Below are 26,774 nucleotides of genomic sequence, written 5' to 3' on the forward strand. Positions count from 1 at the left end.
CTTGATTTCTAAAATTAAAAAACGACCACAATAAAAACTGCTTTTGTTTCAGGGTCCATTTTGTCATTATGTCAAAAAAGCACCTGAATGGAGCGATAACACGTAGGAGTTTACGAGGAGCACTTGAAGGCAGCATAGCCCGAGCGGGGCGGGGCACTTAACTTACCTGTGAATGATAAAACTGGGCGGATCAAAGTTACAGACCGTCCATCCTCGCCGAGCCACGCCTGGACAGCTGGACCGCATGACAGAGCAGAGACGGAGGTGAAGAGAGGAAGAGACGGACCTGCCGAAGTGAAGAAAGAGAGAAAAGAAACTCCGCTGTGCAGCTTCGTGTCTTGTGGAGTTTGACGTCGAGCGGGACTTGGCTGTTGCAAGCACGGACAGCGAAAGACGAACCGAGCTCACCTATAGTGCCTGAAGCTGAAAAGCAGGTATGTTGTTTTTTTTTTTTTTTAGTTTTCTAAAGCTAGATATAGGGTGACACTATCTATCTTTAAACCAGCTGATGGTGTGTAGGCTACCTGAAAATTTTGAGTACAGCGGGGAGAGTCTATACGTTAAATGAGCATAGGGAAATAGTTGTTTTGATTTTATGAGATGAGAAACGTCGCGCGCCTGGCCAGGTGTTCTCATCACGCGATGCAGAGGAGCCTTTTAAACCTGCGCGTGCTCAATTAATGTATTGTCTCCAATTGAATCATGATCCATTATGTCGGACAATTACAATGTTTAGCAGCACTTCAAATGGGTCAAATCTTTTTGATACTTTGTGAAACTTATGGTTAATACAGCCTCACTCCCCCTTTAGTAAATCAAAACATGTGTGGCCTAATCGTTAACCTCCACAAACAATCTTTTTTTTTTGTTTTCCAGAAAGCATTAACTTATGCTTTTCCTCACAAGACCATATAATCACATGACTTGATATGAGTTTCATATCATTAGATGTATACTATAAATTTATGTCATACTGTAGATATTTCTGTCAGCCTAAAAAGGTGGATAAACCCTATTCTGCAAATAAAACGGTGGGTAAACAAGAGTTTAGGTGGATTTACCCTCCACTTCATCCCTGCCTTTATAAACACACAACTTTTTATTGCTGAGCCTCATCCTTTATTTAGACTGAAATTATAATATTTAAGAGCCTAACCTCCTCCATGCTATACAGGAAAAACATGCCTGGCCTGTTGTATTCAAATGCAAGTTTTGAACGCAGGTATTCACAGTAATGGCCTTAGCCTGTTCCTGTGGTATTTGCCTAGTTCAGGTTAGTTAGGCCAGGCCTCTAATGTGCCCTATTTATTTGTCTTGTCTTTTGTCAAGTGATGTACCTGGCACTTGACTCGTACCTTGGAGGTTCATTTTTCCATAACACACCCTGATGTGTATCTGCCCTCAAGACATAAAATTAGCCTACAGTCACAATGAAGAACTAATCTTTGGCTTTGGTACTGACTAGTGTCTTTTCTGTGGATAGATTAGCCATGTTTTATGGAGATTCTTCTGCTCTCCTAAGCCTGGTGACTGTACAAGTTATTTCTAGTCACCGCTTGCAAAAGCATTACTGATCAAAATGTAGTCCTCCTCCTTTGGTTCAGCCAAGAAACTACATCTACAGCTATACAAGCTCATCCGTGTTTCATAAATGGTGCTGGCCAATGAAATGCGCGCAAGTAAGACATGACCACCCTCTTACCCTAAAAGGCTATAGCCGATTTTGGTCCACCTCCTCTGCCTATTACACATCTTCAGCAAGCATAACAGTCCACCCCACTCAAACCCAAGGGCGGAACACTTCAGTAATCACAAATCCTGCCTTTCCCTGCATTAATACTTTGACTCAAACATCATAGCAAAGCCCAAACCTGTACCAAAACATTGTTCAGCCCTTATCAATCCTTCACCCCGCCAAACCCCTATCAGCAGACAGGCTGCAGATGGCAGGGCTTGTCACTACAGGGCCATGTGTGTTTTCTGTGTTTGGTAAGAGCCATGGAAGCCAGGATAAAGCAGGGATTGACTCGCAGCCAAGAACAGGAGCGAGCAGGAGACGGGAGACGCTGCTGAAAACGTGCAGAGGAGGCACGGTCAGCCCGAGGGACACCAGAGCCTCAGATTAGATTAGATAGTCCCATGCATACAATGGCAATCCATCTGTATTGCTGACTAAATCAAAAGACTCCCAAGGCTTAGGGTCAGTAAGGTTAACCAGGTGAAGGGATCTGGTGAGGTCTCAACACTGGGCGCAGACAGGGATGAACCGGTCATAAGATGCCGGTTGAAATCCTTACTGGAAATCCTTTGGAGCCTGAGGCTTAGTGCTCATCAGTGCAATCCACTCTGTATGTTGGATATTATGCCATGTGCTGGAGCTAGGCTGGAGGAGATTTTGATGGGGATATGTTTGTGTTGTCATTCTCTCTGGATAAGAATACGAGTTGGTACTAAAGGATGGACCTAAAGACTGAAGTAGTGCAATTATTTAGAACCAGAGAGTATCAAAATGTGCAAGGCAGTTTGTGCAACTTCCTGAGGAAGTTAGCCCATGGATGGCTTTCAGAGTGAAGCCACATGCATGTGAATGTTACAAGTCGGTCAGTTTTTTGTTTAGGTTCTGTGTTTAATGGTTTCATTTGCTCTAGCCTTATTCTAATCATACATTTAGTCCCTTGTATAGTAATTGTCATTTTATGATGCATTTAGTCTTATCTGACTTCTGGGATTACTGCAGTTTTCCTTTAAGTTGTTGCAAGAAAGCAGGCCCCACTTTTCCTTTAGGATGTCTGTGTTAGGTGTCCGCTACATGGCACATGATAAACCAATAGAAATGCCACTCTGTTCCTCCTCCTCCCCCCACTGCTCTTCCAGAGTCTGAGCACATAATGAACTTAGAGAGAGACACAGATGACACCTTATGCACTTATCCCTTTATCCCTCTCTTTATATAAACACACACACATACACTCTCTCTGTCTTTATCTCTTTCTCTCTCCGTGTCTCTCTCCTCACACTTGGTCTCCTGCTCTCTCATCTGTTCTGTACCTGAGAGGAGGGTGACGGCTCAGATGATGTGTGTGCACACGTTTGTACAAACGTTGTCTCCCTTGATTGAGGCTTAGCTTGGTTTCACTTAAAGGTTGCTGACAGCCTTGGTTTAAATTGTCATGTCTTCACTGTTGGATATGAAACCTTAAATAATTAGAGAGGTATGATACTATTCTTTGGAAAATTATACTACACCTACATATGATGGTACAAAATTCCACATTATTCATAAATCACAAAGAGAAAATGCACGACAACAGCTGCTGAAAGCAGAGGAGTTGGATGAAGATGGTATTTTATCTTTTAAGGGAATTTTAATTCTGTTTTTCCTAACAAGGCAGACTCTTTCTCCAGGGTGTGGTTGGAGATAATGACATTTCTCTCTCTGTCTGGACTTGCTCCCGACATTCCTCCCTGCCTCTGACTGTCATCCCTCCGTCAGCCCCATTGCATAAGGGGCAACTGGAGGCTTCTGGTGCACAGAGCCAGCTTCACTGTCCATCAGCAGAGCGGTTGGACAGTGGAGTGGAGTGTTTTTAGCCAAGCAGTTAACAGGCTCCTGACGGAAATGACGGATCCGAAGAGAGGGGTGGGGTTAATTGGTAAAGCAAAGGAATGGGAGATGGAGTCGGGAATTTGTGGAATTCCCTTTTCTAATGAGCGGGTGAGGAAGGAATGTAGGCCAGGCGGGGAATAAGGGATGGACAGGTGAAGCTGTTTATCTGACTGCGGTGCCCCTCAGGTCATACAGTGACATTAATGATGTTTGACAATATTGGATCTTCCTAACGATGGTCAGAAAGTAAAATTGAGGTTTGTGTTAAAGCTACAGTGCAGTCACTTGTCGCCAGCTGAAGATTATCAAAAAATGCCTTCAGGAAAGAGTACCAACAGAGTATGGAAGATAGAAAACAAAATGTTATGTTTACTGTTGATGTACTTTTTTGTAATTTCTTTTATAGGCCATAGATCACGGGTTGCATGCTCATAATAATAATAATAATAATAAAGCTGCACAAAAGGGGAAAAAATAGCTGTTGTGGTGGTTTACGTGCCCAAACCCGTGATGCGCCTCTTATTACTGTGGCATTGCAGTAAATTTTAACAGCCCCGGAGTGTGTTGTGTTTCTCTGTGACCCATACACAACGGGCTTTAGTCAGATGTCAAGAAGTTCTAGTGGAAGGCGTTTTAGGAAGTTTCATAGTCATGCAATATCTCAAGGACGGGACGCTCTCCTAACATCTCCAGTCCTTTTGAAAACATACCTTAAGGAAATGAGAACCTGTCTGTAAATATGGTATTTGACTAACAAGTTGTAACCCGGCTCACACACCTGTATGCTTAAATAACCCGGAGAGGAGTTATAGCAGAGACCTGAATAACACCATATAGGGGTTTTGGCTGACTTTGGAAGGGTAGCCGTAAAAATCACTCATGTTTTGCTTGTGGTTCATGTAATATAGCAACTTTCAGTCTTTTTGGAACCCAGAAATGGATGGAACGAAGGAACCCAAATTTTCAAGACCATAGTGTAGGGCTAATCTAGCAGAATTTACCATATTCCACCAGTAGCCTGCAGTATTTATTCAGCAAAACCTCCATTGCAGGTTAGTGGCATCAAAACATGGCTAATAACTTTTCTATTTGGCCCGTCAAAAACTTTAAGAACCTTGCTACTCAGACATCTGCATCACCTCAGCAGAACGTGTGTGTGTGTGTGTGTGTGTGTGTGTGTGTGTGTGTATTCCTCATGAATAACTGAGGACAGAAAATAGCCGTGGCCACATGCTTCATATATTCTGTTGTCTGCCAGGTTAAACCACATTTCCACATAATGGGCATCACATGGCTTTCAAACAGAATAAGGTCATATTTGACGTTCCCAACAGATGAAATGTATATGAATAGTCAACAATAGGTCTCCTCAGGAGAATGGTTCTGGGCCATGTGACTCTTATGAACTGAAGGCACACAAGCTGAACCCTCCTTTTATAATGTGCAGTCATACTGTGATGGTTTCTTCTTTTACATTTTCAAAATGAAAACGCAACACTCTCCCCTCAACAAATTCCCACTGTACCAATCTATTTTTCTGTACATTTTCATCCTTAATTTCCCTCTTTCCCTCTGTCTGTTGATTTTCACTTCAATGACTGTTTTATTGGCATGACACAGGGATGCCACACATTGCCAAAGCGGAAGATAACAAATTGAATTGCATTCACTACAGAACAATAACAGTCAAATAAGAACAGATTAGCTATCTACAGATTAGCTATCTACAATGTGACTGTGACAGCAAGTAACGTATTTTGCAGCCAACTTTGCACACCGACTCTTCTCTTCACATAAATGGGGAACTTTTGGAGACTGTGGAGATTGTTCAACGCCAGTGTGTACTCTCTGTTTGGGGTCACATAGAAGTCTAGTTTGCTTTGTGATTTGGTCATTTCTTTCCCATATGTGACATAATTTGTTTTGACATGATTTGGTTGGGCCAGCTGGATGGAGTGCTGCCCTGAAGCTCTGATATTTGTGTCCAGAGCTTTACACTGGTAGAGCTGGTAGAGGAGACTGATATTTGTTCGACTCTGGGTGTTGCAGGGCTTTGTAGTTACAGGAGTGGGGGTCAACAATTTTGATAAAACTGGATATTGACAGAGTTTTTCCCTGCATGCATTATTGGTTTTGTTCCCTTGCACCGCTCTGCATGCAGGGCCTCTAGTGGATGTTTCTCCCCTTATTGAAAAAATTTGACTTGTTAGACCCTGCACTTACCAATTGGATAAATGGATGTATTACTGAGTGTGTAATCTTGAGCCAGGATCTAACTGAGGGCTGTGAAAAACTTTGATTTTCTCTCTTAGGTTTATTCACAGCCTAGCCAAAACGTCCTGCGGAATTGATAATCCGTCCTAAATATGTTTTTCCCCTGCTCTCTCTTAAAGCCACCATGACGGACGCAGACAAGTTCCTGTACGGGGACCGCAGCGGGGTGAACAACCCTCTGGCCCAGGCCGACTGGGCCACCAAGAAGCTGGTGTGGGTCCCCTCGGAGAAGTTGGGCTTCGAGGCCGGCTCCGTCAAGGAGGAGCATGGGGAGGAGTGTGTGGTGGAGCTGACCGACTCTGGCAAGAAGGTGAGGACCAAAATAGTCGTAGCATCAGGACTCTAAAGTTAATACCAGCCACGTGCTGCTAGGTTTTAGCTTTGGCTGGTAAGTCAGTTTTACCACGTACCTTGGCAGGTACACAATGACCATTTTTCTGATTTATGCCATTATAAATTCATAAAAAAAGTGAGTCTGTGAGTCTAGATACCGTATATGACTTATCAAGCCTCCAACTTTGAGCAAATCCTCAATTCAGAGTCTGTTCATGTGGCTCAATCACATTCCAGGAAGTACTTGACAAGTTTCCTTTTTCTGCTCATCTCAGGTGAAGGTCAACAAGGACGACATCCAGAAGATGAACCCGCCCAAGTTCAGCAAGGTGGAGGACATGGCCGAGCTCACCTGCCTGAATGAGGCCTCGGTGCTGCACAACCTCAAGGACCGCTACTACTCCGGCCTCATCTATGTGAGTTGGGGTGGATACACACACACACAGAAACACATATAGCCCATGTGTGCTTGAATGAACACACATGTATCAGACACATCCCTTTCTCTCGCTCTCTCTCTTTGCAGCAGATTGGATGATTTTCATGTGTGCACGCATGATGTTACAACCCACTTCTTTTATATTATTCTGACAATCCCTCTCTCTCTCTTGCGTAGACATACTCGGGTCTGTTCTGCGTGGTGATCAACCCGTACAAGTACCTGCCCATCTACAGCGAGGACATAGTGGACATGTACAAGGGCAAGAAGAGGCACGAGATGCCCCCCCACATCTACGCCATCACAGACACATCCTACAGGAGCATGATGCAGGGTAGGAGAAGGGGTGTGGCGGTATTGCACATTATTTGGCGGTAGTACAACATGCACCAGTACATATACACACACTCAAACACTCACACAGGGTGTAAACACATGCTTTCTGACGCAAAAACAACAATGACAAACCATCACTGAGCTCTGCCTCAACTGCTTGTGTTTTTGAATGATGTCAAGTTGTCAACTTGTGTTTCATGATCCTGATCATCCCACTTTATTTCCTCCTTTACCAGATCGTGAGGACCAGTCCATCCTTTGCACGTAGGTCACTTTTCTCTGTTCGCATCTTCCCCATGATTTGCTTTAGAAATGTAGTTGTTTCTAATTCTAGTTGAATTATCTATTTTTACAATACTGCATAAGAATTTATCGTGGGGCCAGGTATGTTTTTTTTTTTAGTACTAATACTGATTCTGGCTCTTCACATTCAAAACTTTATTCAAAGCCTTACAATGCTGAATGAAATACATTTGATTATTATTACTTTGTTTTTAACATTTCTACAGGCTATTTGCCTCTCTAGATAGACCGGCACAATTAATTTCTTCAGTAAAAATATAGGTAATAACAGTTTAGTTGTAATTATGAGAATTCAACATTCTGTATCTTTTTGATACCTTTTTAATGCCTTAAAATCAATATTTCTACAAAAGTAATTTGTCTCAATAGCCCGCCATATTGCAAGTATATTACAGTATACCTTTTTACATTTGAACCTCTTCTGCATGCTACATATTCTGTATCTTAATTTTTCCCTTGTATGTTTGGTCTTTTCCCCACAGAGGGGAGTCAGGAGCAGGGAAGACAGAAAACACGAAGAAAGTCATCCAGTATCTGGCCCACGTTGCCTCATCTTTCAAGTCCAAGAAAGATCAGGTCAGTAACGTCCTGCTATTCCTTCTCTTTCTTTTCCTCCTTCCCTCCTCCTGCTTCTTTCCCCATGGTGTCTCCTCTCAGAAGATTAAGAAAGAGCGCACCAGGCCACCCATGTCTTTTTCTTACTCCCTCTTACTTTCCCTGCTTCTCTCTGTTCTTTCCCTCTCCTCTGTAGTTTTCCATGTTAGTATTTAGCCAATCTGTAACTTCCTAACCTCTCTGTGCTGTGTGGCTTCTACCTAACATTCCTCTTTCAGGCCTGGACCTGCCCGCCTCGCCTCTCTGCGGTGACCAGAAGTGAAGCAGAACGTGTGTGTGTCTGTGTGTGTGTGTGTACTTACTGTTAATCTTGTGTGTAGCGTCTTCCCTAGAATTCCCTACATTAATCATTTCTTGTTTATGGCTCTGAATGGAGCCGGCAGCAGGTATACTCTAACAGTTATGCAATCTGTACACTGCAGTGGCATCAAATGTGTTAAATTCTCTCCTTTTTGTTTTTCTCATCCCATCTCTAGGGCAGTGCAGTACTGTCACATGTGAGTTCATCTCTCTGACTCCATAAACATTTGGCGTCTGATTTTGTTTTTGCTCATGCACTACTTTACTAACAGCAAAATCTCACTTTCCCTGCCTTGGGTATTGAGGGAAACGCATTCAGAATGTTTTTTTAAAGGGATTGTGGCTTTACAAATAACAAGAATTCATAAATGCAAAGTGGCAAGAGTTGCAATTTCCATACCTTTTTTTTTCCCCCTATTACAGTTTTAGAGTTTTAGATTTTTAGTTTTGGGTTGCATAGTCGCTTTAATTAACCAGATAGTTTTCCCTGCATATAAAGAGTCTGAAATGGGTTCAAAAGAGAAAGAGATACACCTTCTCAATGGGTGTTTCCCTTGCGGCGGTGAGCTGCCTAGTGACACACCAGAGCAGTTAAGCGGTAACCCTATCTCCGGTCTGTCTGAAACACTGAACTCCACCTTGGTACGTGGTGAAGGTATCCCGCTCCACCCAGCAGCCATTGTTCCCCCCCATCTGGTCAGCCTTGAATTGGTCTTTGTTGTAAACTCTAGTACCTGCCTCGTCCGGGGTGTCACAGTGCACTCCTGCATTTCCTTTGGGGATCTCGGCTAACTTGCGTGTGCTTTTCGCCGCGTTCTCTTGTTCGTGCCTGCATGGACAAGGGATGGTCTTACAGGGTTTTTGTGCTTGAGTGGGCTTGCTGTGCCTGGGGAATGTGTGTTGGAATGTGCAGGATTTAATGTTTGCCTTTGTGTGTGTGTGTGTGGTTGATTGGGAAATGATAACATCCCCCGAGGTTATTCTTTTGAATGTGCAGCCTGATTTTCTTTTTTTTGTTTATTTTACAAGCCTAATGAGTCATTGCACATTATCAGAGCTTGTGTGTGTATTAAGCAATGAAATAACTGCTACGCTACACAAGTAATGCATGATTTAATGCATGTTGTCCAAGGGAAAGAGTCCTGATGAAGGATTGTTGGAGTCTACAGTTTGTTGTTGCTGTCTTCTCTCTGCCAGGGGGAACTGGAGAAACAGCTGCTGCAGGCGAACCCAATCCTGGAAGCCTTCGGCAACGGCAAGACCGTCAAGAACGACAACTCCTCCCGATTCGTAAGAGCAGCCTCAAATTAATTTCATCCGGTCTTAAAATATCATTCTATAGTCAACCAGAAATCTAATTTTAGTGCTGCTTATCACTAGTAAATACTATCACAACACCATTTTCAAAAGTGTCAAATTTTTCTCTTTTTTCTCTTGTAGGGAAAATTCATCAGGATCAACTTTGATGTCAATGGATACATTGTCGGAGCCAACATTGAAACTTGTATCTTTTCAAATATGCTGCTTCTTTTATTTTCTGATTCCTTCTGTACTGCATTTAAATATACTGTTGTTCTGCTGCATTTGTTTTTGCCATTGTCTGTCCTTGACGGGAACGCCGTCAGATCTGCTGGAGAAGTCTCGAGCCATTAGACAAGCTAAAGACGAGAGGAGCTTCCATGTCTTCTACTACATGCTGACAGGAGCAGGGGACAAGATGCGCTGTGAGTAGACATTTTATTAGAGCACGAATCCCTATTATACTTGACAAATACACAGAGCTGGGCATATATATTAATGACTGAGTTAGACATGCACTGTCAAGAGCCAAGACATTTCATTAAGCACAAATCCTTGTGAAACTTGGCAAATACATGAGGAAATAGCTGGGCTAAGCCACCATGATTGAAATCGGAGCTTCCCGTTTCTCAGTTCAGTTATACTAGTGGAGGAGGAACTGTGTTCTACCTGAGGTTACTCTCTCCTGCATCCAAGCCACGCAGAGTTGATCAGTCCCATGTGAACGCAAGAGCAGAACTCCCTCAGTTAAACTGTTCACAATTAATTTTCAATGAATAATCTCCTCCTCCTCTCCTCTTTCTCCCTTGCCTAGCTGAGCTGTGTCTGGAAGACTACAGCAAGTACCGTTTCCTGTCCAACGGCAACGTGACGATCCCCGGCCAGCAGGACAAGGACATGTTCACTGAGACCATGGATGCCTTCAAGATCATGAGCATCCCAGAAGAGGAAAGAACTGGTAGCTGTGCCCCCACTGTCCATTTGTTGTAACTTGTTTATGGTCAATGAATGTGTCATATAAAATGCTGTATCTCTGCCAATAGCACCATTTCCAGAGTGTAACACAATGTGATATGCTTCCTTCTTCCCAACACACACTGAGCTCTTCTCTGTTTGTTGGTCAGGTCTGTTGAAGGTGGTGTCGGCCGTGCTGCAGCTGGGCAATATGAGCTTCAAGAAGGAGCGTCACTCTGACCAGGCCTCCATGCCTGATGACACCGGTACACACATTCACACGTCCATGCTACCACACCTTCCCTTCTTACTGCCTTCGCTCAAACCTTCCCAGTTCATCCACCACCTACCTATTCACCCTCCAACATGACCCCTATGTTTTTGTTTTTTTTACCCCCAGCTGCCCAGAAAGTGTGTCATCTGCTGGGGATGAATGTGACTGACTTCACACGAGCCATCCTGTCCCCCAGAATCAAGGTCTGTATGGGAATATACAGTGATTCCTTACCAATCAATGGTATAAATAGATGAATAGATTAACTGTGTGTCTATAGCCATATACAGTTTTTGATGCCCATTTATCGCTCTTGTCTGTCACTGGACGCCATTTTGGGAATTGATCTGATGTTTGATGTCAGTTTCTAAACCCAAAACAAATCAACGCACAAATGAATCAATCAGGGAGACAATTTCAGAGATTCCATGCAAATAACTTAAATGTGCCGTTAGGGGCAAGACACAAATTTCAATATCAAAGTATGACATTGAAGTATTGTTTCGTCTAATTTCTCCTCATGTAATCCAGGTTGGCAGGGACTACGTCCAGAAGGCCCAGACCCAGGAGCAGGCCGAGTTTGCTGTTGAGGCGCTGGCCAAAGCCTCTTACGAGAGGATGTTCCGTTGGCTGGTCATGAGGATCAACAAGGCCTTGGACAAGACCAAGAGACAGGGAGCCTCCTTCATTGGCATCCTAGATATCGCTGGATTTGAGATCTTTGAGGTAAGGGACTTAGGGCTTGAGAGATAATGCACTTGCCTCTCCAACCACAGATGTACTTGACTCAAGATATACCTTTTCTCTTTTATCGTTGGGAATATTTCCACAATTAAAACATAATAATAACGATAAATTCCGCATTCTCCCTCTCATCAACCCTTTTCTTCTCTCTCCTCCTGTAGTTGAACTCATTTGAGCAGATGTGCATCAACTACACCAACGAGAAGCTGCAGCAGCTCTTCAACCACACCATGTTCATCCTGGAGCAGGAGGAGTACCAGAGGGAGGGCATCGAGTGGAGCTTCATCGACTTCGGCCTCGACCTGCAGCCCTGCATCGACCTTATTGAGAAACCTGTAAGTCTCCCGCAGTTATTATTCCTCCACAAGCTTTATACACTAGCAGCACTAATATCTGTCCTACCCACCCTTAACCTGGAGTGACACTTCATCTTAAGGATTGCTTTCAGGCTATCTGCAGATGACACTGCTTAGTTTCCAGCGGCAAATAGTTGTCCCATGCAAGTTGAAGCATGCGTTGTACATAAAGTAAAGCTGCGAACGGCTTATTAAATCAGTCAGGATTCCTTTTGAGCTGCCGACTGACTAGTCCTCCTCTGGCTGTTGTTTCCTCTGTTCCTCTCAGGCCGGACCTCCAGGCATCTTGGCCCTGCTGGATGAGGAGTGCTGGTTCCCCAAGGCCACCGACAAGACCTTTGTGGAGAAGGTGGTTCAGGAGCAGGGCGGCAGCCCCAAGTTCCAAAAGCCCAAGAAACTCAAGGATGACGTTGATTTCTGCATTATCCACTATGCTGGAAAGGTCATTATGCCTATAGGGAATCCTCTCACTACAGATGACCTTCTTAGATTAATTGTTGAATCAGTCGATAACTTAAGTCAAATTTATATAAATAATTTTTTACAAATGCTTGCAATGTGCTTCAAAATAAGACGGGGCATTAAGGCATAAACCAAATAAAGGGGGATTGTCTGGGATAGCTTGACAATGTTATGATGGACCTCAGTGTTTACATCTACATTCTCTTCTGGTGCAGGTGGACTACAAGGCCGATGAGTGGCTGATGAAAAACATGGATCCTCTGAATGAGTGTGTGGCCACTTTGCTCAACCAGTCTACAGATAAATTTATTGCTGACCTGTGGAGAGACAGTAAGTGGAGTAACTGCATGCATCTCAAAACGCACACTGTGTAGTATTAAGTAGGCATTTTAAGCATATTAACGTAGCTTAAAATACCTTTTTAGTTTATTACCAGTATAATGCCAGGAAAATGAACCAATCGCAGAACAGACCGTTCCTACCTAGCAATTTACTGCAACTACAACTCAATTTTGGAAGAGCAAGGCCATCTGGTGTCGGGTAAACAGAGCTGCAGTCAAGATAATTACTTGCCATCCATAAGTGTAACTCAATTTGCCTTAATTTCCTCTGTACATTTAAACAGACTGATTTAGACTACTTAGACTTCCTAGACTACTTCATCAATACCCTGATGAAACATATGGGTCGGTTGTTCTGATGTACTTCTCCCTGTCCTCACAGTGGACCGTATTGTTGGCCTGGACAAGGTGGCAGGAATGTCGGACTCCATGCACGGCGCATTCAAAACCCGCAAAGGCATGTTCCGCACTGTGGGCCAGCTGTACAAGGAGCAGCTGGGTAACCTCATGGCCACGCTCAGGAATACCAACCCTAACTTTGTCCGCTGCATCATCCCCAACCACGAGAAGAAGGTACAGAACGCAGCAACAACATATTTGTCACATTTTACCCGAGGTGCAGCTGTTGCCAAAAGCTGATGCATGAGCCTTATGTTGCTGTACGAGTGAACACTGGACACTCATTATGACAGGTGTTCAAATGGTGGCGAGGGAGAGCAAAATATATGGCGAATTAATAATGTGCGTTGGCATACTAGCTCTATTGCACATTAGAGAGCCGGCAGTAATAAAGAAGAGAAGAATGAGAGATGATTGGCTCTTGAATGCTGGGGATCTTAACCCTTTCAGCCCCTAGAGGCAAATGAAAAAAATTGCCTCTTCTTGAGACAGACTCACCAAAACATATTGCTTTACTTGACATGTGGCAACCCGCCAGAATAATAACCACAACCCATTTTGGGTTCTGAGCCACAGTTTTAATACGCAGTTACGGAGAATTAAAAATTGTTTTGTTTACCCATCTATATAAAAAGGACAGATCTCATGAACAACTCTGTAATGGTACTGTGTGTATCTGTCTCCTCCCTCAGGCTGGTAAACTGGAGCCTCATCTGGTTCTGGACCAGCTGAGGTGTAACGGAGTCCTAGAGGGGATCCGCATCTGTAGACAGGGCTTCCCCAACCGCATCGTCTTCCAGGAGTTCAGACAGAGGTAACATACAGTAGGAGATACTCAGATTACTCTAATTTCTGGTGTTTTACATATTGTTTCAGTTTTAGACTTAGGTTTAGACCCTTGTACCCTTGAAGGAATTACTGCATTGAGATGGTTTACCTTTAAACAACCGCCTTCCTTAATCCACAATTTGAAGGGAGACTTGAACAACTGGAAACACTCTTTCCTGTAACTGCTTCTCTGTCTCTCAGGTATGAGATCCTCACTCCAAATGCCATTCCCAAAGGCTTTATGGATGGCAAGCAAGCCTGTGTGCTCATGGTAAGACCGATAAATTAGTCTAAAAATCACCATTTCTCCATAAGTGAAACAAAAGGCTCATTCTTATCTTACTGACTTGTCAGCATCTTAATGTCACAATGTTAATGTTCTCCATCTCAGATCAAAGCCTTGGAGCTGGACCCCAACCTGTTCCGCATCGGTCAGAGTAAAGTGTTCTTCAGAGCCGGGGTCCTGGCCCACCTGGAGGAGGAGAGGGACATGAAGATCACTGACGTCATCATCAGCTTCCAGGCCTGGTGCAGGGGATACGTGGCCCGCAAGTACGAGGGATTTACTCATTTGATCCACAACACTGAAAACATTTCATATCAGATTTATTTCGTATCAAAAACACATACATCGATGTATGCCACATGTGACCTGCAAGTAGAATGAAAGAAACACACCAGAATAGCTTCATTAATCGAAACTGTCCGTTAGTTCGTACCATGGCATGGTTGCCATGGTGTTGTGGACTTCAGCCAAATACAGGTCAGTCAGGGTTGAGACACTTCACTCCTCGATACCTAAGCGATGTCAAACTTCATCAAGGTGTGATGATCATTTTGTACAAATCATGTCTGTTCTTTATTGAGCAGTATCTAATTAATAAAAGCAAATAAGTCTTATTGTGATAATTTAACTTCAACTATAAATCTTCACATCTTAGCTGCAATTTCTCACACAACTCTTATAATCCTCTTGTATGCAAAATGACTTCATGTGACGTTACTGAATGAGAGAATGTTCTGGGTTCTTCATCTTTAGCTTGCATTGACTGCTGCAATACAGCCAGGAGTGGTGATTTTATGATTGTAAGACAACACATAGTCTGGCATTATATAATTGATGTTGTATAAGCAGTGCCTCTATGTATGTAATATGTTATAAGCACTGCTTACTAATGGTTTAGTTGTTAACTTTAACTCGCGAGCCAAATAGCCTAATGTTACTGTATGCACCACAGAAGAGATGAAGGCAGCTGATCAACTATGAAGCCAGAGAGCTGAGATGACATTCAAATAAACTGATAACTTGGTGTTTATTTCATTGCCATGAATGACCTGTGGGACTGTATAGAATCTGTACTTGTTGGGTTACACATCTGTATTGCCATCTGTATCTGTCATCTGTATGTGTTGAAATTAAGAGACTATGATAAGTTGCAGTACATTGTCTGTCTTTTGTTATTTACTTTCTTTTTTTGTTTACTCCAGAGCCTTTGCCAAGAGGCAGCAGCAGCTGACAGCCATGAAGGTTATCCAGAGGAACTGCGCCGCCTACCTCAAACTCAGGAACTGGCAGTGGTGGAGGCTCTTCACCAAGGTACAGATGGAAGGAGATTAATGAAGGCGGTTTAAGTTGCTTTTTCATTTTCTAAGTGTGCACCAAAATGTTCACACAACCCAATAACTGGGGAAGAGAACATATCAGAAGTAGCATGTTTGCTGGTACATTGCTTTCTGACATATTGTTTGTTAGTAGCACAGTTATGACTAAGACATATGAAATATGATAAAATATGAAAATATATATAATGATTAAGACAGGAGTTATATATCATATTATAGTATAGATATGGACGGAGTGAATAGTGATACACTGTTGATTTTTAATTGTTTGCCAATACAATTTGGTTTCTGAACTGCTGAGTGGGCTGTTTTAAGCCACAAGGTGGGGTCCTGGGACATTTTGGGGGATATATATATTTTTTTAATCAAATTTTAGAACGTCAGATTTCAGCACACATTGACTTTTCGCAGTTGCTACCATGTCCTCCTCAGAGTGCCTTTTCATTCTCTCCTCATATTGCCTTCTGCTTTAATAACCTTGGTGAATCCTGTCTGTTTCTGCCAGGTGAAGCCCCTGCTGCAGGTAACCAGGCAGGAGGAGGAGATGTTTGCCAAAGAGGAAGAGCTGGTCAAGGTGAAGGAGAGACAGCTGCAGGCTGAGCAGCAGCTCCAGGAGTTTGAGACCAAGCAACAGCAGGTATGAGTTTCCCCCAGCAAATTTGTGATAGTGGCTTAATCTAGGGTCAGTCTTATTCCATATCTGTGAAAGTGGACCAATTTTTAGATGTGTATTTAGATTTTTGTTTTGGATTCAGTCTGCCAACCCCCAAACCTGGCACCTGTAGATCTTAACTCAGCTCTCAGATATAAGTAACTGATCTCACTTTGCCCCCCTCCCCTCTGCTAGCTGAACGCTGAGAAGTTGGCCCTCCAGGAGCAGCTCCAGGCGGAGACGGAGCTGTGTGCGGAGGCCGAGGAGATGAGATCCCGCCTGGCCACCAGGAAGCAGGAGCTGGAGGAGATCCTCCATGACTTGGAGGCCCGCGTGGAGGAGGAGGAGGAGAGGGTCACCCAGCTGCACACTGAGAGGAAGAAAATGCAACAGAACATCACGGTCAGTCAGATTCAGCGGGACGTAAAGGAAAAACCCACTCTAAACACTTAAACACGGTTAAAAAAAACAGCTATTGGCGACGTATCTTGCTTTTTTTTTTTTTTTTTTTTGCATTTTTCAGACGGTGGATTCTTCCTCAAAGTTACAACTTCCTTTTGTTGGCAATACTATTTCACAACTAGGCCTGGAAATCAGTCAATTAATCAATCAAACTTGATTTTATATAGCATATGCCTACAATGCATTTCACAGTAAATGTAAAGGTTTTAAATTATGGGATAAACATTGGAATTGGTTGTCTTCTCCATGCAGGACCTGGAGCAGCAGCTGGATGAGGAGGAGGGAGCCAGACAGAAGCTTCAGCTGGAGAAGGTCACCATGGACGCCAAGATGAAGAAGATAGAGGAGGATGTCATGGTGCTGGACGACCAGAACAACAAGCTCAACAAGGTCTGACAGAATGGCATGTTTATTTAGCCTTGTTGGGAACTTTTATTTGGACTTTTGAGGTATAAATAGTGGCCCGTACATTTACATTTGCCCAAGATATGCACACGATTGCAGTTTGATATAGAAAGAAAAGGGGGGAAAGTAGGAGATAGTGACAGACAAACATATCTTCTAACTATAGCCTATAATCAATGTATTCAGTATGTATGTATTTAGTTGAGATTAAATATTTGTATGTATTAGGTAGTATAGTCAAGTATCTGGTTATTGTCTAGCAGAGTTAAATATCTTCGGGAGTACAGCCGGCCTGCATGTGCTGAGCTACACTGTAGATACAGACTTTGTTTTATGCTTGGCTGTCGACACTAATGAGCACAAAAAAAGTAGTTAGCTATAAGCATTTGTTGTTTTGTCATCCTCAGGAGAAGAAGCTGCTGGAGGAGAGGATCTCCGAGTTTACCACCAACTTGACAGAGGAGGAAGAGAAGTCTAAGAGCTTGCAGAAGCTCAAGAATAAACACGAAGCCATGATCACCGATTTAGAGGGTAAGTCTTACACTATTGTGTTTTTTTGTTTTGTTTTGTTTTTTGTTTCTCTTGTTGTTTTTCTTTCGACCCACTGAGACGATAAGGAATTCCATTTCCTCTGTTCTCTGACACCCAGATCGTCTAAGAAAGGAGGAGAAGCAGCGTCAGGAGCTGGAGAAGAACCGTCGTAAGCTGGAGGGAGACTCCACCGAGCTCCATGACCAGATGGCAGACCTGCAGGCCCAGATCGCCGAGCTCCGAGCCCAGCTGGCCAAGAAGGAGGAGGAGCTGCTTGCTGCACTGGCCAGGTCAGGACCATACACAGACATTTCGGGAAAGTTTTTCAATTCAAAACGAGTAGTGATTCTGTGCAGTCTTAAGGCACATTTGTAGCGAATACGTATATTTTTATGGCATTAATATTTTGGTTTCTCCAGTTATTTCAATGGCAAAATCATCACTAGGATTGTACAATGCTGAGGTTGCATTTAAAAATGAAAACTATTTTAAAACGCATTGTAAAAGGGCAACTATCAGCTATAAAATCCATGTCAAACAGCATTATGAATTGTCAGTTCTCATTTCCAAGATGCTAGACCTACCTCTAGTGTATATCTCATCCCTCCTTTTCCCCCTCACCTCCAGGATAGAGGAGGAGGCTGCGGCCAAGAACATGGCCCAGAAGAAGATCAGGGAGCTGGAGGCCCACATCTCCGAGCTGCAGGAGGACCTGGAGCTGGAGAGACAGGCCCGCTCCAAGGCCGAGAAGCACCGCAGGGACCTGGGAGAGGAGCTGGAGGCCCTGAAGACTGAGCTGGAGGACACGCTGGACTCCACCGCAGCACAGCAGGAGCTCAGGTAACCGTGATTTCCAGTGGTTTTGGAGAAGCTTATGTGGTATTTTTTCCAGAGGCGTGGGCTTAACTTAATTTCTGAAAACTGCTTTTTTTTTTCACTTTTTTTTCACCACCTGCCATTATGTGAATCTGGACATCTCTGAGGAGAAATATGAACTGTGGTGTCTATATGAGGATAACAAGGAGGTTGTACCATGACGGCAGTTTCTCAGGCCCTAATTTGAAGGCAACAAGGATGCTATAGAAAGCGTAATTGTTGCTGTTTTCATGTTGGTGTATATTATACAACAACAAAATATAATATGCAACATGATATTATATGCAACAATATGAAAAGACAATGATTTATCATATCTATTTGAAGGCAACAACGAGGTTGTGCAAGGATATTTAAATGTCTTTTTTATGTGGTTGTATAGATGTAATTACTCTTTTTGTTCCTCTTTTCTCATACTCTCGTCCTTCATCCACTCACTCGACTCCTTTCCAGGAGCAAGCGTGAGACGGAGGTTACCCAGCTTAAGAAGACGCTGGATGAAGAGGCCAAGGTCCACGAACAGCAGATGGCTGACATGAGACACAAACACAACCAGACCTTTGACGAGCTCAATGAACAGCTGGAACAGGCCAAGAGGGTAAAAACAATTGGAAAAAAAAATCTGTGTTCAGAATTGAGAAGCGGCATCTTTATCTTCTATCTTTTGTGGAGTGGTCCCCAAACATCTGACAAGCCCAAGTAACGTGTCTTTCTTTTTTGTGCCACTCCTCCAGAACAAGGTGTCGGTGGAGAAAGCCAAGCAGGCCCTGGAGAGCGAATGGAACGAGGTGCAGATCGAGCTGAAGACCCTGACACAAGGTAAAGGAGACTCTGAACACCGTCGGAAGAAGGCAGAGGCTCAAGTTCAAGAACTCCAGGTCAAACACGGAGAGAGTGAACGACAGAGGCAGGAGCTGGCCGACAAGGTGGCCAAGATGCAGGTACGGATGGACTGGAGTCTGACATTTGGTTTGCTGGTGGGACGGCTGGGTAAATGCTTAGACAGTGGGCAAGGGAGTGTAGAGCATGGGTGGGGAGAGGTTGGATGACTTTTGTGTTAATATTTCTATGACGATGGATGGATTGACTGCTTGGGTGGATGGATGGATTGAGTGGGTAAGAGGACATGCTAATGTGGCATTCATTCACACATTCATTCATTCTTTCTTTCTATCCCATGTCTAGACGGAGCTAGAAAATGTAAACTGCCTCCTAAGTGAAGCGGAGGGCAAGAGCATCAAGGCCAGCAAGGACTTCTCTTCTGTGGAGTCTCAGATGCAGGATGCACAGGTACGAACACACGTGCACACACATTCTCTCACCCGTTCTCTCATTTTCACTTTCTCTAATTCAGTTGAAGATATAAATATGTTTTAGGGACATTTAAAGGTGCAAGAAGCGTCGTCTCTGCCACACCGCCCGGCAACCTATTGTTATGCACAGAAACGTGCACACAATGTTCAAGATGTGTTTTCCTGAGCCGTCTCTTCTCCTCTTCATTGCAGGAGCTGCTCCAGGAGGAGACCCGTCAGAAGCTCTCCCTCTCCACCCGCCTGAGGCAGATGGAGGACGAGCAGAACAACCTGCGGGAGATGCTGGAGGAAGAGGAGGAGAGCAAGAAGAATGTGGAGAAGCAGGTCTACACCCTCCAATCCCAGGTCGGTCCACCGCGTCAGGCTCTGTGTCTTCTCAGTGCACTTGAGCAAAGGCCTTATATTTGCTTTACATTGCACACGTGTCATCATCACATTAACTGGTTGTTTTCCTATTAATGTAGTGGTACTGTAGTCCTGGATCTGTATGTATAAAGTAGTGTGAGTGCTGATCTGACAAGAGCTTACCTCTTCAGTCATAGTTTTTATTATTTATTGTTGTCATGTGAACACTAGTGGTCCTAGATCAGTAGTCTACTTATTATTCTTAGAGGAATGACTCCAACCCTTGGTCAGGTGACAATTCACACAAGAGTTCCTTTCCTATTGCACTTTAACCCTGATTCTCTATTAGTCAGGAGTCACCGTTTCCCTCAACCTGCCCACACTTGATTGACTTGTCCTTCCACCTCCCTTTCTCCTCACTTTTGTCTTCAGCTGGCAGAGATGAAGAAGAAAGTGGAGCAGGAGGCCTCGTCCCTGGAGGGTGCGGAGGAGAGCCGCAAGCGTCTCCAGCGGGAGATGGACGCCGTGGCCCAGCAGCTGGAGGAGAAGACCTCAGCCTACGACAAAATGGATAAGACAAAGAACCGATTACAGCAGGAGCTGGACGACCTCATGGTGGACCAGGACCATCTGAGGCAGATCGTCTCCAACCTGGAGCGGAAGCAGAAGAAGTTTGACCAGGTATTGTATCCCCAAGGCAGAGACATTATCGCTGTGACAAGCTATGTTTGGTCCGTCACTGTCTTTTGAAAGAAATAACGATTAGAAATGAGATCACAAAATTTCTCGATCTACTTGAATGCTACTGTTCATTTCACCCACAAACCTTCAGTTCGACCGAATTCAGCTCAGTAGAACTTATTTCATTCCACATGAGGTAATTCAATGTGGACTCTCCTACTCTGCTTCCTGCTTTCCCCTTTTCTAGATGCTGGCTGAGGAGAAGACCATTTCCACCCAGTATGCTGAGGAGCGTGACCGGGCCGAGGCTGAGGCCAGGGAGAAGGAAACGCGTGCCCTGACACTGACCCGTGAACTGGAAACCCTGGCAGACCTGAAGGACGAGCTGGACCGGGCCAATAAGCTGCTCAAGGCCGAGATGGAAGACTTGGTCTCCTCCAAGGACGATGTTGGCAAGAGTGTAAGAGCAAACACTGGCATCATTTGGTGGAGTTGGCATGGAGAGTTGCAAAGGGATGACTTGGGTCTGGCTTAGACTGTAAAGTGATTTTTGCGGGAGATTCAACACTAGAAATGTTTCTTGCATAATGATTCAGGATTTTGAGGCCATTAGAATTCTCTTTTTTTTTTCAGCTGCTCCTGCCTTGAGTCATTGAGTCCTTACTCTAAAGACAATGATACATTGGTGGCTTTTTGAAGCAATTAAAATGGCCAATATTCCCCTCAGCAGAAATCAGGATTAGGAAATGGCACAAATACTGCATGAATGACAATGTAACCTCCTCTTCCACAGGTCCATGAACTGGAGAGGTCGAAGCGTGGCATGGAGCAGCAGCTGGAGGAGATGAGAGTCCAACTGGAGGAGCTGGAGGACGAGCTGCAGGCCACGGAGGACGCCAAGCTGCGTCTGGAGGTCAACATGCAGGCCATGAAGGCCCAGTTTGACCGGGACCTGCAGGCCAGAGATGAGCAGGGAGAGGAGAGGAGGAAACAGCTGGTCAAACAGGTAGGAAAGGAGGCCCCAAAATGGCAATCCCCTATCACTTTTTTCAAGATGTTCTGTGTGTTTGGCTATGCTTTGGGTAGAAAGAACTCTTCTGTATTCAGTTTATCACCAAAATAAACATTTTGGTGCAAAAATACTGTCAAAACATTGTTGAACCATAGTGTGACAGTGACTAAATCACAAATCAAAGACCCGTATGGTGTCACTCCCCTCCAGGTGCGTGAGATGGAGGTGGAGCTGGAAGACGAGCGCAGGCAGCGCTCCCAGGCCCTGTCGTCCAAGAAGAAACTGGAGCTGGACCTAGGAGAGCTTGAGATGCAGATAGACGCTGCCAACAAGGGCCGTGATGAGGCCCTCAAACAGCTGAAGAAACTGCAGGTAAAACACACACACACACACAAAAGTAAGAGCATATGTACTGGGAAAGTGAGCCAAAGTTCGATTGTTTTTCCTGGGTTTATTGTTTCGGCATGACTTTAACATGGTTTAAAAGACCCATGAACTATCATTAGCAGTCTATTCTTCGGTTTCATCCATGTTTGATTGTGAAATCAATATAACACTTTAGATGAGTCCATGGCAGAAAAGATTAACCGTACCTCACTGCCCTAAAACTAAGCCTTGCTGCCATCTAGTGTTTACATAGTCAAAAGGAAAGATTAGAAGCATGCTCAACAGCAGCCAACTGTTCTCACACACACACAGTGTGCACTGGTCGTGAGAAGTGGTCATTAGAAATGAATGAACCCGTCACATACTGCGATGTGTAACTTCTGCACCGCTCTCTGTACCTCCACCTCCCAGGCCCAGATGAAAGAGCTGATGAGAGAGCTGGATGAGCTGCGTGTGTCCAGGGACGAGGCTCTCAACGAGGCCAAGGAGAATGAGAAGAAGGTCAAGACCATGGAGGCAGACGCCATGCAGCTCCAGGAGGTATAAAAGTCACATTGGAAAAGCACAACTGAGAGTTCCATATCAGTACCCTCTGTTAGTTGTTCTGTTTTTCTCTGTGGAAAGTAAGTACTCACCAGATTTTGTACAGAGTTGTCCCAGTGGCCTCAGCAGTATCAGGCATTGAAGTGTTAACAATACCCGTCTCTCCTGCTTCCTCCAGGACCTGGCCACTGCAGAGAGAGTGAAGAGACAGGCCCAGACCGAGAGAGATGAGCTCCAGGATGAGATTAACAGCCTCAACATCAAGAGGTAAGGACCACACAATAACAACAGCTACAACACACACAGAATGTGTTAATCTGTATCTCAGTTTTCATATGGGAGAAATCACAATCATCGTTTTCATCCAACTAACCTAATGGTCCAAGTCTATGTTGTTGACTAAAAGTAATCAGCTAATGCTGATTACTATAATAATACCTAAACTTTTATTTGGACAGAACGTGGTTAGTATTTGGGAAATGGTATCAGCAGTGATAAAGTGGTATCAGTGCAACCCTAAAATGAAGCTGCTCCTCTTTAATTCTCACTGATAACTACAACTACAATTGCTATAATGAGTATTCAACCCCCTTGACTTTTTTATTGTACTACAAAATAAATTTAAGATGCATTCATTTGGGATTTTAAGTCTGAAATCTATGCAATACAGCAATTTTCAACTATAAATGAACCTCCACCTCCCACCAACAACTGCTACGAACACATGAAGATAGAGCTAATCGGTCACCTGCTCCTCCTCCGTCATCTCAGCTGACAAAACCTACATGTAGATACTACACGTGCGTGTATATTTAGAAATGGATGGGCAGTTCGCAGTTGGAGGAAATCTGTTCTTTCAACCCTCCAAATGAACTGCCACTTCTCCTCTTCCTCACTCCCTCCCCAGCTCTCTGGCGGCAGATGAGAAGAGGAGGCTGGATTCTCGTATCGCCCAGCTGGAGGAGGAGCTGGAGGAGGAGCAGATCAACACCGAGATGGTCAACGACCGCCTGAGGAGAACCACACTGCAGGTAAGGGCATATCTCAGCTATGTTGATTGTCGCGGCTAATGCTCTGCCTTTCGTTTGCGAGCGAGAGCAGCAGTTTCATCGCTGGAGTCCAGCAAGGTGCTACTGTACAAAGTTAAATTGATGAAGTGTTGGGTGTGAAATAGGTCATGCATTTTACTTTTATTTTGGCAGCAGTAACAGTAGTTAGAAGAAGAACTGGGTAGTTAGCATGAGCAGTGATAGCCACCAGACAAAGAAAAGAGCACCACCTACAGAGGCTCCAGCTTGATCAACCAAAAATCCAAGAAAAAACACATCACAGTACCGGATACAGTGTTTGATTGACAGGTGATTGCTGGAAAGTGCAGTTCAGAAACAACCACAGCAATGACCGTTTAGCACCAAAGATTAAAAAAACAACAACAAGTAGACTAATTTGTCAGACTACCACTTTAAGATATGCTGACCTTAAACATTGTCTCTCAACTGTATCTGTGTCCCTCTGTGTGTCTGTAACCTCAGACTGAGCAGTTGGGGACAGAGGTGGCTGCAGAGCGTAGTACCTCTCAGCGACTGGAGGGGGCGCGCTCCCAGCTGGACCGCCAGAACAAGGAGCTGAAGTTGAAGCTGCAGGAGCTTGAGGGAACCGTCAAGTCCAAGTACAAATCCTCTATCGCCGCCCTGGAGGCTAAGATAGCTCAGCTGGAAGAGCAGCTGGACATCGAGTCGAAGTGAGTGCCGCTGCGTCTGTGGTCAGACGGTCAATCAAGCAAACAAACATGGAGCATGATTTAAAGAAAACCAGACCTTTTTCTTTCTTTCAAAAGAGTTCAATTTCTCTGTAGCATTTATGTGTGTGTGTGCTATGACCAGTCCATGTTTGGGTTTGTCTTGTCTCGTAGTAGCTATAATCCTTTCACAGAGTTTTGCATTTGTTTGAGATGGCCTAGAACCTTCCAGAAATGCAATATATGTTTCTGTGTATTATTGGTTCAGTAAAGAAAGATGGGCAGTGAGTGAGTCAGTTAAGTGAGCAAACTCGGAGGGTGTTTGAAAGCGAATCGGATACATTTTTCTTGCTTTGGGAACTTTTTGTACTTTCAAAAGAGTAGAGCGACTCTGTGCTGATTCCTCAAGGCCATTTGCTCTCCTCCTGTCAGGGAGCGGCAGCAGGCGTCCAGGCTGGCCAGGCGGACGGAGAAGAAGCTGAAGGAGGCGCTGCTGCAGATCGATGATGAGCGGCGCAACACGGAGCAGCACAAAGACCAGGTAGGCCTAATCACTGATCCTCCTTTCCATGAATCAGATAAAGGAAACGCACACAAAGCAAAGTGGGGAGCACTTGGATTAGTTTTTAGTTTCCGCATCACCAAAGGGAGAAGAGAAAAGTCTGACTCTGTGGTATGATCTGGACTTGAATCCTTGCGGAGCTTGCTGTATGGTTGATGTTGGTGTATGCATTGATGCGCTGATGCTCTACACACTCTGTGAACCCTCTCTCCCCAGGCAGACAAGCTGAACACCCGAATGCGCCAGCTGAAGCGTCAGCTGGAGGAGGCTGAGGAGGAGGTAACGAGAGCCAACGCCTATCGCAGGAAGCTGCAGAGGGAGCTGGAAGACGCCACCGAGTCGGCGGACGCCATGAACCGCGAAGTCAGCAGCCTGAAGAGCAAGCTCAGGTAGCGTCTTCTAACATTTCAAGTAATAATGTGTTACACTGGTGCACACCTTTTATCCAAAGTGCCTTCCTTTTTTATTGACTGTCCAGCTAACAATGTACAATTCGGTGGTGTAGGTGGTTACAAACCTTTTTTTATTAGGTTGCTTCACCAATCTGTGCAATCTGTCACATAACTTCATATACACTTTTCATACACCTGCCCGTTAACATACAGCATTTTCAATGGTAACTGTAATGACCTGTGTTTAAACCACCGACTCTTGTTTGTTTTGTAGACGTGGGGACTTGCCTTTCAACATGCGGCGTGTCCTCACCCGCACCGGCCTGGACAGTGACGAGGACGCGGACTTGCAGACCGAGGCGTCCGAACCCACGCCCGAGTGAACGGGACGGAGCAACAGTCAACATGCAAAGATAGTTACACATTAAACGTACAAGCCATCAGACAAAGATTTTATGAAAGGATTCAGCCTTTTGCTCCCCTTGATGTCAGTCCCATAGCCTTATTATTACATTCCATATAATGCATTTATCTTTATATTTGGCCAAATAATCTAACTCATCTCAGTGAATGTGAGTCAAACTTGTTTTTCTACAATCTCTTTTTCTTGCTCTATTTTTCTCCTTGGCTGGTGTATCATAAAATATTGTTTGGAGCTATAATTATACTGCTCTTGTATCAAGCCATTGCAGTCACTTTTTATGGTTTATATGCTGTTACTTTGCCATTTTGCCATTTTATGCTTTGTTTTGCACACAATTTTGGGTCTTCTGGATGTTTTGATGCAGTAGCAAACTGTCTTTCACATGCAGTCTTTGATAGTGTTGGTAAAAAATCCATGTATTTGTACTGTATACGTTCCCCCCACTGTGTTCTCAGTTCAATCATTTTATTACCTCCACCAAAATTGCACACTGCCAACAAAGAGAATTTGGACACAAGATTGGAATATGTTTAGTTGTTCTTCAGCATGGTATAGAGAGTTAAAAGAAAACGAAACGGCAAGGTAATGAAAAATGTAATCAAACTTTTATAATATATCTATGATAGCTAACCTGATGTACCATTTGTCACTGGTTTTACATTTTATTCATTTTTGGTGGTGGGTCATTATGTAGTCACTCTCACTTTACTCTAGAAGAAGGGGCTTCTATCTGCACATTAGTTTTGCAATGGTTTGCCACATATTTTTGAGGTCAAGGATGACACCCCAATACTGTATTGTCAAAGAAATTATATGTAATTATATTGATGCCAATGCTATTTCATATTTTATCAGATGCCATATTGAAATAAATTGACAAAATATACTCTGCATTTGTATTTTTTCCTAATCTGTTGTATCACTGAACTGCCTCAAAGACTCAAGAACTGAAATATTGGAGCCT

General features: G+C 44.0%; 1 protein-coding gene across 1 annotated transcript; it reads left to right on the forward strand.

Annotated features, from left to right (window-relative positions):
• Window positions 1–219: 219 nt before the first annotated feature.
• Window positions 220–26,701, forward strand: LOC139929587 (myosin-9-like). The gene is made up of 43 exons (XM_071922532.2): window positions 220–434; window positions 6,001–6,191; window positions 6,490–6,630; window positions 6,831–6,987; window positions 7,226–7,253; window positions 7,775–7,868; window positions 8,384–8,404; window positions 9,405–9,497; window positions 9,648–9,711; window positions 9,833–9,931; window positions 10,321–10,464; window positions 10,631–10,726; window positions 10,861–10,937; window positions 11,266–11,460; window positions 11,640–11,813; window positions 12,103–12,276; window positions 12,512–12,626; window positions 13,020–13,210; window positions 13,729–13,850; window positions 14,066–14,135; window positions 14,256–14,416; window positions 15,353–15,461; window positions 15,993–16,124; window positions 16,335–16,541; window positions 16,854–16,991; window positions 17,414–17,537; window positions 17,656–17,827; window positions 18,165–18,377; window positions 18,867–19,011; window positions 19,148–19,354; window positions 19,599–19,703; window positions 19,919–20,071; window positions 20,504–20,752; window positions 21,000–21,212; window positions 21,546–21,758; window positions 21,975–22,136; window positions 22,563–22,691; window positions 22,873–22,961; window positions 23,602–23,725; window positions 24,227–24,435; window positions 24,865–24,973; window positions 25,211–25,383; window positions 25,661–26,701. The coding sequence occupies exons 2-43, from the start codon at window positions 6,006–6,008 to the stop codon at window positions 25,767–25,769; spliced, it is 5,886 nt and encodes a 1,961-aa protein (XP_071778633.1). The 5' UTR covers window positions 220–434; window positions 6,001–6,005; the 3' UTR covers window positions 25,770–26,701.
• Window positions 26,702–26,774: the final 73 nt, after the last annotated feature.

The sequence above is a fragment of the Centroberyx gerrardi genome, chromosome 3, assembly GCF_048128805.1.
Source record: "Centroberyx gerrardi isolate f3 chromosome 3, fCenGer3.hap1.cur.20231027, whole genome shotgun sequence".
Taxonomy (NCBI): Eukaryota; Metazoa; Chordata; class Actinopteri; order Beryciformes; family Berycidae; genus Centroberyx; species Centroberyx gerrardi.

Bases quoted from the DNA above. Each gene is read 5' to 3' on its own strand.
- LOC139929587 (XM_071922532.2), top strand. From the start codon at position 6,006: ATGACGGACGCAGACAAGTTCCTGTACGGGGACCGCAGCGGGGTGAAC. The intron at 10,465-10,630 runs GTAGCTGTGCCC...TTTGTTGGTCAG, and splicing joins CCCAGAAGAGGAAAGAACTG to GTCTGTTGAAGGTGGTGTCG. The intron at 14,136-14,255 runs GTAAGACCGATA...TCTCCATCTCAG, and splicing joins AGCAAGCCTGTGTGCTCATG to ATCAAAGCCTTGGAGCTGGA.